Below are 12,636 nucleotides of genomic sequence, written 5' to 3'. Positions count from 1 at the left end.
CACAGAGATGGAGACAATGACAGCATAACATTCCATAAAGTGAACTATACACGGGGAGCAAATAACACATCTCAGAGATTTCATAGAATCAGATTTAAAATACAACTTTGTCTATTACAGATGAACAGACTTGTGGGATTTTTAGGTTTGATTGTATTGCCACTGGAGTGTCTGTCAGAAAATCAAGGATCTTTGAAATCCACCAGGCTTGCTGACATCGTTGTATCTACATGCACAAAGCTTTATGTATCTTAATATTTAGTCCACTCTGTGTCAAATGGAGGGGACTGCAACACAAAGGGCAAAAGGAAGCAAACATCCAATGGTGTGTACTAAAATGCTGTTTATAACAAGAGGATAAATGAGTAAAATTCAAAGACTACAAAATGCTGAGAAAATGAAGATAGGAATACTGCTGGTAAATGTCAGCTCAAGGCACAAACTGCACATTGTGACATACTCCCTCTAAGACTTTGTTACAGCTCAACTACAGAACAAGCTTGCAAAATCTCAGGCCCCTGAGAATGATATTTTGTTAACGTTAAACTCATTAGATAAACAAAACAGAATGAGAAAACACTCCAGTATATTTTTTCTCATTTGCACCTGGGTTTGCTAATATTTCTGCTGACTGCCTATGTTTTGAACTGCAGAGGAGCCACATGAGAGAACTGCATTTATGAGACTTAAAATACCCATGACACCTTATTAGTGAGGTATGAAGACATTTTCATCAGCTCAAGCACCCTATTCACGCCCTTTATCCCCCTCTTTTTCCCATTTCTATAATATATGGAGGGATACCAACAAATATGGAGCAAACCTCAAATTAACGTAACAAGACAATTTGCAGAAATGACCCACTGAGGAAAAAAAAATTAAAAAAAAAAATCCTAGAAAAACAAGTAGCAAAGACAAAACACAGAGAGGGGTGCATTTAAAATGTAGCATCATAAAAAATGAATGTTCTGTTAGGGATTTCACACTGCTGTGCACTAGGGAAGATGGGTAGGGCAACTAATTTATAGACTGCTGTAACTGCAGAGGTTAGAGACAAGCATGGAGCTAATTTCTGACATTTCATACTCTCTTGTACATCTCCCCACACACACAGATTTAGGTCTTCATTTTACCTCAGGCAGTTTCCTACACATGGAGCAGTCAGCAGCCACTTAGGTTAATTTATAATGAGTGGAACAGAATCATACATGCTGGTTTATTAGTCAATTTGCTAGACACTAACACTGTTCTAAAACTCAGTTCCAGGGCAATGATTGATGGAAATGTCAAGAATATGAAGTTAGCATTGGATAGGGAAACAAAGAAACAAACCATGAACTGACATAAAGAAGACAACTCCAGGAAAACATGCCAAATTGCATTTTCTTATAGTGTCTGCAGTCAGTGCATCTACAGGCACTTTCGTGAAACTGGAATTCTGTATCACCCAAGAAATCATTAGCCCCAAAGAAATTTTCTGCAATTTCACCACATTTGGTTCCTGTAGGTTGGCTCTCTGTATGATCTCAGTGAACTCATTCCTGCTGTTCCAACAAGACTTGCATTGTTATTTCTAGGAAAATGCTATCAGCACCATGCACACTTGTCCTGTGACCCTAAGCATTATGTCAGCTGAGCATGGTTCGTGCCAAGTCTCCATGCTAACATCAGATCATTTGAGGAGTCAGTAGAGGTAGTCTCACTTAGTTTACCTCCAATTTAAGCACTCTACTATGACTTATTTTACTGAGAGAAGTACACATTCTTGAATGATAGTTCCAACTGAAAAGAAGTTCTATGTTGCAGAAATTGTAGAATAAAGTCGTAAAACACAAAGAGATAATTTTAAGAGCTATCCACCTAAACTAAAACCTATTTATCTCATGCAGAAAACATACATGTGCTTAGGATGGACTAAAAAATTACACCGAAGATTATGTAAAGGTAGATGACTGTCCTGTACAGAATTATTGCGAGGTTGGGCCTGCTAAAACACCTTTTTGTTTTCCTCAGTGATAGATTTTATTACAACAGCTATGCAATACAACATGTCACTGTTCAATTTCTCAGACAGAGAAACAATTTTACTTCTGTCATTTATCCCACAGGACACATTTTCTCATTCACTTCAATTTAGAAAATACTGCTATTGCAATATCCCTCACATCTTCAAGCTCTACTAATTTTAAAGGTGATTCCATAAAACTTGTCCAAGATAAAGCAGAACTAGCTTCCACTATTGCAGGATAAACAAGATAATTATAAATTAGAAATTCATCTAAATATGGGTCTTTCACCCAAGAACGTACGGGTTCAAATGCAAATAGTGTTATTGCCATTTTTAAGCCTCTTTCTGTTGTGATACTAAAAGGAAAGCTTATCTTACCTGGTAATGAACTCTCTGTGTAGTAGATGTTACTGACTGTAGGTCCTAGCAGGAGAATGAAAGACACGGCAGTGATGAAAAAGATTAAAGCAACAACAAGGGCTGGTTGTAGTTCTACTGTCTGAACTGGTTGGGCAAACACAAAGGATTTTGCAAATATTTTTCACTGGTTTTAAGCATATGAAAGAAACTCCACAGAAAAGTCAAGGAAAGCTTTCTCAAAGTTTAGATTTGTATGCATTTGGTCCAAAAAACTGTTTCAAAAAAAAAAAAAAGTGATTACACTAGTGTATCTTTATCACATTACAAAAATCTATTTGTTCCGAGAGAACTATCTAAATTTACAATATCAGCAACAAAATTAATGAAAATGTGTCAAAAATCTTTAAGATCCTTTTGCAAATATTTCTGAGTGATTAATGCACTAAAGAAAACCACTGACAGTTCTCTCTATTTTAAGACAACCTCAGTCCAAGAAGGTCATATCAGAATGATCCTGACATTTAACAGGGTTCAGGCATCTAATTTATTTTAATAGAGATTTTGTCAAATAGTTATAGCACATGACACAGTCTACTAAAGAGCCTGGCCTGCAGACCATTGCCCTCCAGCAACATGCAAGTTGGCAGAGCCCAGCAAACTTTGGCATCTCTATTCCCAGCAAATGGTTCTGAGTCAAATCAAGCACACACTCACAAAAGCAGTACAAACTCTGCAAAAGGTGGGAGAAACTGAGCTCCTCCACAACCACTATGGGTAATTCAAACAAAATTTCTAGCTTGGCTTCCTTCAGAGTTGTACCTAAAACTTCCTGAACTCAGTGTGAAATCACATGTCTAGTCTTATGAGATCATCGTTATTATTTCTCTGTAATTTTCTGTACTGGTTACTTCAAATATGCACCACCTTACAATATGGTTTTATGGCTAGTAATAATAGTCACACCCCAAGTCTGAATGTCCAGAAATGCATTTGATGCATTTCCTGGCTGAAATGCAAAGAAGTGAAAGCCTGAAGTGAAAGACTGTTTCATATTCAGACTGCAAGTGCAGTGCACCAAAATCTATAGGAAGTCAATGGCTCCCAAAGAGTTCAATGGAAGGGATGAGGTTCATAGTTCCTAACTTAACTAGACCAATAATTTATAATTTTTTATAAATGTTAGTATATAAAATATTTATAAATGTAATGTCCTCAGACTTGTAAATGTTATTGAAAGCTGTCACTAAGAGATTGGAAAAATCAGTTAATACATCAATGAAAATCCATTAGTTTTATCACTAAAGGCGTTCACACTTAAAATGGTTGGGGTAATGAGGCACTTGGAATCTGCATTTCCCAGGGTGTATTGTAGAATGAACTCTCGTGAGACAAGGTGTTTGAGAATAAGAGCAAAACTATTGCTGGCTGCATGAAGTCTTTGAAAATATCTAGTTGATATTTGCTGTGTTTAGTGGTGTCTCAGATTACTCCGTGACAGTATTAGAGAATGACATTTGCATAATTGGACCCACTCAAATACCACAGTGTTTATCCTTGCATAATAGACTTTCTAATCCATCATTTATGTCATTTCAACAAGGTACATGGAAAGTTCTAATATTCCATTATAAATCAAGGAGAAGTAAATACACTCATCCACTTCAATTCTATTATCATTTGAAAGGAATCAGTATGAATTTTTATTTCCTGTTCAGGGAAATTTTTTCAGTACTTTATTATCATATCTTAATTCTAGAATTTTGGTTTCAATGGTAGGCAAATTGCAATCCTCTTGATACATGGTTGTTGCAATTATGAGACCCTTGGACCCAGAACTGAAAGAAGCATAGAATAGGTTTGTAAATGATACCTGAATTCACATAAGCCTCACCTCTTGTAGACGGTCGATGTACATACGACAAGTCTCCAAGTCACAATCTCCTCGTACAACTATGATTCCTAGGGGAATGGCTGAAAAAATCAAAAACAAAGAAAAACCTCTTTAACTGAAGCCTCTTGAACTGTAACAGACTTTTAATGGTTTCCACTTTGCTTTTTTAATATCCTCATGGAAGTTTTCTACCATCTAAACCTTAACAGTTATGTAAAAGCAAGAGCATATTATTCATCGTTAGTTTTACTCATTTATAATTATCAACCATTTTTCATGGTTTCATGAAAGAAGCTAAAACATATTCAGTTAAACAGTGTACTTCATTTTCAGATCTGAACATCAAATATTGTCTGTGAAACAAAGAAACATACCCCAGAACAAGGGTTATAGGGGCACCCTTATACCTTGAAATAAGAGTGATATTTCATTCTCAGAACTTAAAGTCTACAGATTTAAAGCAATGGAAGTCACAGCCTGATTTCAGGGAAAACAATTCAACGCCTGGTTATTTTGATGTAAGGCTGCTTTCAAATCAGAACAGACATTATTCCATCTACACTCAGAATCAACATATCTCCATATTTATTCAGACAGAAAAAAAAAGATAACTTGTGAAAATACAGCAAAACCTCTCAGGTTAGGGCAAAATTTTTACTAACAGGAGACTGAAGTTTCCACATTCATTCTGTTCTTGCCACCTAAAAGATTCCAAAACGAATTCACAAAAAGAAAAGTAAATCATGAAGAACACAATGAAAAACAGAAAAAGTGAGTCCACAAGAAAGGTACCAAGAGAGCTACCCACTAAAATCTCATTAAATAAAAAGAAAGCAAACGAGAACTCTTGAGTACCTGATTTTGTGAAAGTGAATCACTGAATTAAGTTCTTTTTTTCTCCCTGAAGGGTCTTTAATCAAATAATGGCCAAAAAATTTATGGGAGCAGAGGGAAAGATCTTTAAATCTTCACATGAAATATTCCAGAAGGAGAACAGAATATCAGCTTATAAACAATTCTGATAACTGGATAACAAGCAGCAACATAAAATCACCAAGGTTTCTGAGATAAACAGAAAACACAACTGTGCTGCAACCCTTTCTGCTGTTGAAAAGAATTTGATTAAGAGGGAGAGATATTTAAATATTGATAAGTTCTTCATTCTGATAAGAGAACAAGACAATGCTAAAAGATATTGGGGAAGAGAGCTCCTATTTTTCGGTTCCACTGAGGCTTGAAGCACAAAGAGGAGCTCAGTGGTTTCCAGGGAGAAGAGCTGGGGAGCACCTGCTGCACTCAGGATCACTGTGGGCCCCAGAGGGCAGCACAGGGCTCAGTCATGTCACCAGAATTGTGTTTGGGAAGCAAATTGAACAGCAGAAGAGCTATGGGCCCAGGAAAACAGGAGGCAGGGAAAAAAATTCTGGAGTGAGAACATAAAGAAAGAATAGGTGGGAAGGAAGAGGTCACACATCTCCTGAAACAACACTGACATCCAGTAGTGATGACAATCCCCTTCACATTTTCAGAAGGGCCAGGAGGAAACAGTGCTTGTGGAGACCTCCCAGACTCTTTCACTACAGAACAGAGACTGACACAAGCGTGGAAGGAGGGTCAGAAACAGGGCTTGCTCCATACACTCCAGTGCTCTGGGTTACAGACTGATTCTTTTTGCTCAGTGTTTATTATTGCTTAACCTGCTTTGGCAGGAGCCCCTTAAGCTCTTAAGCAGAGAATTCTTAATGGCTATCTAGTTTCAATTGAGCAGATCCCTTTGCAGCCCTTACTGAAAGGAGTGTTTGTTAAATTCATTTATAGCACTAAAAACTGAATTGCGGCAGACACGGTTACTCCTGAAACAGCTACAGAGAACTGGGGAGTTACAGCACTGGCACCACAGATTTTGTCTCTCTTCTATGCACATAATGAGCACTAAAGCTTCCACCTGACAATACACAGATAACAGAACTGGAATCCGTAACTATGACCAAACTCAGGGACCAAAAGAGAGGAACCTTAAAATATTTGTAATTCTAAAGAAATCCACTAAAATGTCTAAAAAGAAAAAACTAGATTGCAACAGATACCTTAGTGGTGATACTTTGTGAGTCTCATCTAATGATTGAATAAGTAGTGATTCACAGTTTTAATTAAATTATGACATACTGGTTCTTCGTGGTCAAAGAACAGTTCTGAAACTCTGGAGTGTGTGACTTTGTCATTAAAAATAAAAGTGCTGCCTTAACTGTTTGGAAATAGTGAATTGGCATGATCTATGACTTTTGGGGTCAATGGCTAGCTAAGGGGTAATGTATGAGGTGGGTCTCAAGTGGTTCCATTCCATATGGTTCATGGCCTTTGAAAAACCTTCATAGTCATTACTGGATAACACTACATATGCTAAAATGTTGCTTTCCAATTGTTGTTGTTGTTGATTGGTTGTTGTTTGGTTTTGCAAGACCCATTTGGCTTTCAGCAAAGAAAATGTTCACAGCCCTCATTTTTATCATAAACCACAATAAGCAATCAAAATGCACCACACAGTCAAGACTTGCAAAGTGCTTCACAGTAGTTGCTATTCTAAAATGAAAATAAATGCTTAGTGATTGATAATGGGATAGAAACTCTGGGGTTGCTGCTCGTTCTACAAATAGTGCAATACCACGCAATAGAGGCAAAATGAGTTAATTTATGATAAATCAATTAAAGGCCAAGTCAATGTGCAGACAGAAACATTGTGGGCACTTTCATCCAGGACTAAAAGAGGCTCTGCATTTGCTGTGTGGATGAGGATGTGGACAGTACAGAACTGTGCTATGGGGCACAGGGATTACTGGATATGCCAGGAGAGAGGTGGGACTGCAAACATATTAAGAGGATGAGCACTACAAAACAGCTCTCCATGTACCCACACACTGTCCACTTCTGTGAATATATGGATAAACCCACACTTGAATATGCCAAAAATAAGGGATAGTCTCAGATCATGAGCCAAGCCACAGCACTCAAGTGTCAGATATTTTTCTCCTGAGGCGCCCGCTCTTCTGGCCATTTGCACCTATCTCCTTGTTCCCTTGTGCTCCTTGAATCATGAAAAAGGATTTTTTCCAGGCAATTGTGATGAGCAGCAGTGCAAGAACCCCAGGAAATGAGACAGGCAAACAGTTGCTTCATAATCTGAACCAATACTGCAGAAATGTTTTTGTTCCTAACAACACTAACCAAAACCAAGGACCAGCAGGAGGAGGGTTGGGCAGATGCAGCAGTATGGCCAGCCTGGTGTTCTAATTAACTGCAAGATCATGAAATTAGCTATGGAATTTATAAACAACAAACAAATCTTCCACCTATTAACTGCCCATTATGCTGAATACCTAGAGCTAGTGAACTCTTTAATAGTATTGAGGAAACAAATAAAGGAAGCCCAAATATACTTATATATATTATAAAATTCAATCCACTTCCCTGTTTATTGTTATGAAAGGATTCAATTTGTGATCTTAATACCATGATTAACCCACAGAAATCCCAAACAAAACAGCCTTGACACAGAACATTACAGGAGATGTGAATGCCAGGAAAACTCGTTCTGATTCTAACATACCTCAGGGGACTGGGGAGATTAGACATTGGACTGCAAATGTTTAATGTAACAAATAAAGGATCCTCACAACTGCATATGTTATAAGAATGCCGTTTTCCTGAAGGGCTTCCACTGATATCAAGAATATCAAGTATCAATATTAAGTATCCAAGTAAATTCATGATAGAGAATTATAAAATATTCAGACATTTATATGAAGAGGTTTGGCTTTTGCCAGTATGGTTTTAATAAAACTGTGTTTGTACAAAAGGATTTTCTTACCACACAAATCTAAGCCATATGTCTCTTCAGATCCCTTCTGCTTATTATACTGAGAAATCCCAATTCTCCCTAAATTCATTGGTTACTAGTTTCTTTAGCCCACTTTCAAAATCCTCACATATAAGGAGGTAAACCACAGAAGAGGTTATCAGATTAAACCAGACCATGTTTGAAAAGGCCTTCCACTTGCTCAGTAATTTCTCCAATACCCCGCCAAAAGGCAAGAAGCTGCCCAAGTGAAAGGAAGAGAGAACCTGTTCCAAACAAGGAAATTATTACAGAAAAAAAATTTGAAGAGCTGGGAATTGAAACTGGCTGGGAATGCATATTGGGACTAAGAGCTGACAGTAGAGATCTGGCTAAACAATGAATAAAGTATTTAGGGTAAAGAAAAAGAACAGGAACCTGAGCAGTGAGGTCTGCAGGGACAGACTAAGACAGGCAGGAAGGATGTGTGTGGGATGAGTTATCCAAAGGGGACAACCAGGACTGAAAAAGTAAGAGGAAATCAAATCAGAAAAGCATTAAGCAAACACACAAGTAGAAAATGGACAGAAGAACCTCACACAAAAACCTACACGAGAAGGACAAACTACAGTGTGATTTCCTGGAAAGTTTGAAAAGGAACTTAATATTCTTACTTTCCCCCACTTCTCTAAGGTACATATAAATTTGTACCTATTTGAAATACTGCCCATCTCTTCTAGTTTAAAGAAGATGACAAAATTAATGCATGACAATTTCTCAGTAGCTCAAAAGGCAGAGGACTGTATAGAATACATCCTATGAGATGTCAAGACAAGGTAGATTTACATTGGATATTGGGCAGAAATTCTCTACAATGAGAGTAGCAAGACACTAGAATGGGTTGTCCAGAGAAGTGGTAGATGTCCCATCCCTGGGAGAGTTAAGGACAGGGACTTTGAGCAGCCTGTTCTAGTGGAGGAGGTCCCTGCCCATGACAGTGGGTTGGAGCTAGACAATTTTTAAAGATCCTTTTCCACTCGAATAATTCTGTGTCATTCTATGATTCTATAACTCCATGATATGAAATTTTAATGGTTTGGGTTTACTCCTTCCCCCAACCTGAGGCAATAACAATTTCCAGTGTTTAACTCACTACTGACTTCTAATCCTCTTGCTTTCACTTTGCTGGGAGGCTTTAAGCAATCCATCCAACCCCTCTCAGTTTCAGGTCTTGTGAAATCACTGTGATGAAAAAATGACTAAATTAGCTAAGGTGTACACAACACACACTGACAAAACAAAGTTGTTAGAGCAAGGTCCTGACTTCTAAGCAGAGTGAAGGTAATGTTGTCTTTTATGGAGCTTCTACCATGTGTCCAAAGATGTCTCCTGACAAATAAATGTCCATTGGTTCATCCTTTACAGGGTGAAAGAGAAGGTTTGTAGCTGCACAACCCGCATCATCTAAATCCATCCAACTCCAAGTTGCTTCCCAATATAAGCACATTTCCTTTGCAGCTCATCAGGAAATCATTTGCTCCCTTCTGACTTTTATATTACATATACATTACCCTTCCTTACTTAGGTAGTTGTTCAAAATGAACTAGTCCCCAAATTAGCTTCACCTATGATATCCCTGAGCTTTAAAGAGTCAGAATGTCTATGATAGGACAAGTGCATTTCTGGTATGAGGAAGCTACAATATCACTGTACTTGTACACATCAAAATCACTCATAAGCTTGTCACTCTGTACCTGTACTATTTGATAAAAACTCCTAGGATAACCCCAAAATCCTCAGGTAACCCACAGATATTAGAGGCACACATTATAGACATTTAGCTACAGATAATCCAAGAATTCAGGGTTAAGATCCCATCATGTTACAGCACCATGCACACACACAGCACAAGGAGGCTGCACAGAAAAGGATTGTCAGGTTACAGACTGTGCAATTGTTATACACACGTGGGACTAAATTTTCTCTTAAATTTTCTTTTGAGTCTAGTATGCTATTTTATTCCAGAGCACATAAGGAGCAGCTGCCTCTGTGTCAAGAACTGATTCAGAGCTGAGAGTTATTACTGATACTGTCATCACTGCAATCAGGTGTGATTCCTCCTTACTCTTAGTGGTACTGAGGAAGCCAAGATAATTCTTCATGGCTAGGGCACACACAACAAGTTCAGGGCAGTAAGGGCTGACATACCCTATCAAAAATCTCACAACTGTTCAGTTACTGCTTATGGTGAGTTATTTCACTGATATATTTTTATGGTGCAAATCTGAAATGGTGTTGCTAGGAAGAACTAAGAAGCACTGAAGATCACTAGGCCACTAACTTATGATTGGTTTGTTTGTTGCTTTTTTTTTAAGACAATTAGTTTCTGCATATGCCTCCATTGTCAGGAAATTCCTAGTTATATTGGAAAGAAGAAAATAGGGTGTCACACAGAAAGATTTTGCTGTCCTAAAAATAACTCAGTTGTTCACCCATAGTGCTGCTTTGGATCACACTTTCCTGCTACAATAGGAAGCCAGAGAGAGTGCACACAACATAAGCAGGCAACAGAGGTAGAATTAAATTCTGCCCACACTCATATTGGCCAGAGATGGTGCAGGGTGTGACTAAGGTGACAAGTGCTTAGGACATGAATAAGGAGGTGTTAGAAAAGACAACTGCATTTGCAGTGAAGAACATTACAACATAACTAAAATGCCAACATATATCCCTTCCTTAAAATGCTGCATGGGAGCATTCATCCCTCCTCACTGAAGGATCAATAAGCATCCTCTGTACCATCATTAATCATCCCCCACACAATACTGAGATGCTGACAGGAGAAAAGAAGGAGCAAGGGGAAGGAAGAAAGGGACAATTCAGAAACAGCATCTTGGTTAAATGCCAGCTGCATTGACAAGAAAAGTAGAAAACAACAGAAGGAGAATGAGCTAAGGACAGTCATGCCCTTCAAAGGACAAAATGACATTCTTTAATTGTTCTGGAGGCTTTCAAAATGAGGTGTCTACCTCCAGCAGAGTGAAGATTAATCTTCATTGAACAGTTTGTATCATGAGCTCCTCTATGTCAGGAAGTGCATTCTTAAGTGAAATAGTTGATAGATTCAAATCAGTATTTCAAGCAAACAAGGGAGGATTAATGCATTTACTGTGAGTTAAAATGATCCAGATTATTACAGTGAGGTCAGAGATTTCAATACTGTATTATGGAGACATGTAACAGGCAAAAACCATAATAGGTCCTTTGCTATTTTTCCTTCAGGGATAACTCCTTATTATTTTTTTTTTAATTATTTTTTTTTCTTTTTTCCTGTTCAGATTGATTAGAGATTCTGCTTTGTTCTCAAATTATTTAGGGAGGTCAGAGTGCTTTTAATCCTTGTGGATGGAGAATGGATATTAAGTATAGCATTCTGGATTCAGTTGTAGGTATTCTGCCAAAGCCTGAACAAGCACATGGTCTTTGTCTCCTGAAAGCGTCTAGTGAGACATCCATAGGCACAAGAGCTACAGTCCTGCTGAAGGAAACCAGCTCCTCTTCAGTAGCAGCTCCCCAGGAAAAGAGGCATTTAAAGTTATGGAACCAGAGAAGTGGGCTTATGACCACTAGTGTTTAGAGCAAGTTACATGCCCTCTCACAGGACATTCCTACCGAAAAGGTCAAGGTGAGGTATCTTCTCTGGTTTCTTTTAGGATAATAGGGATATTTGCTTTCTCATATTCTTGCAGTAAGTAACAACAGTAATGCACAGGCATTACTAGGACAGTTAAAAGAGGACTGGTAGAAAAAACAACTCAGTGAAAAATATCTGGGGAGAATAGTCCAGTCCATAACTATGTTATATTATCAGGGTGGACAGGCATTAACATCAAAGAGACAAAAGGGGTTTATTATAAATGACCCACCAAGGTCCAAAAGCCAGCATTTTAACTCTTGATGAACAAACATTTGTTTTTTGAATGATAACCTCTTAAGCACACTCCTAGTAAGTGATGAAATCCATACGAAATCCAAAACTGAGATGTTAGATCAGTTGATGGCATTTTCTTATAATGTTATCATTACGAATTTTGGCAGGTGACAAATAACATAAATATACCATTACCACTTCAGTGACAATAGTGTAAGAAGTTGTATATTTTGTGTCAGAACATGTAATGTCTCCTAAGGACAAAATACATGTTAACTAAAGACACAGAAAATTTACATTCATAGTAAGGATGGTTGAGGATAGTTCTCCTCAGATGGGAAACCCTCAGATGAATCAAGTTGTTTCTGACAGTGTTGAGGAGTTCTATGTTCAGTGTGGCCTGAAATCTACTCAATGTAAACTCTCAATTTAAACTTGAAGCAAGTTCTTCTCCAGTGAGGAATAATCCTGATCCTGTTAAAATTCTTCTCAGTCCGGTGAAGAAGACTTTGATTGCTTTAAATATGACCAAAATCCACAAACTTCAGTTAAGGCTGTCAAGACCTATATTAAAATTGAAGCCATTTCAATTCTTTTGTTGTGAGGAGAGATGG

At 37.9% G+C, this 12,636-nt stretch overlaps 1 protein-coding gene across 3 annotated transcripts in view; it reads right to left on the bottom strand.

Moving 5' to 3' along the window:
• The window catches only part of DGKI (diacylglycerol kinase iota), a 199,742-nt gene that overhangs the window by 52,485 nt on the left and 134,621 nt on the right, over positions 1-12,636 (bottom strand). For all 3 annotated transcript variants that reach the window (XM_063395596.1, XM_063395597.1, XM_063395595.1), the window contains 2 exons: positions 4,260-4,339; positions 2,387-2,431 (listed from right to left, as the gene is read on the bottom strand). In XM_063395596.1, the coding sequence (XP_063251666.1) occupies positions 2,387-2,431; positions 4,260-4,339 (125 nt within the window). The remainder of the gene's footprint in view (positions 1-2,386; positions 2,432-4,259; positions 4,340-12,636) is intronic.

Source organism: Prinia subflava, chromosome 4 (assembly GCF_021018805.1).
Source record: "Prinia subflava isolate CZ2003 ecotype Zambia chromosome 4, Cam_Psub_1.2, whole genome shotgun sequence".
Lineage (NCBI taxonomy): Eukaryota > Metazoa > Chordata > Aves > Passeriformes > Cisticolidae > Prinia > Prinia subflava.
The sequence above is the reverse complement of the archived record's forward strand: the minus strand, read 5'-3'. Positions and strand labels throughout refer to the sequence as shown.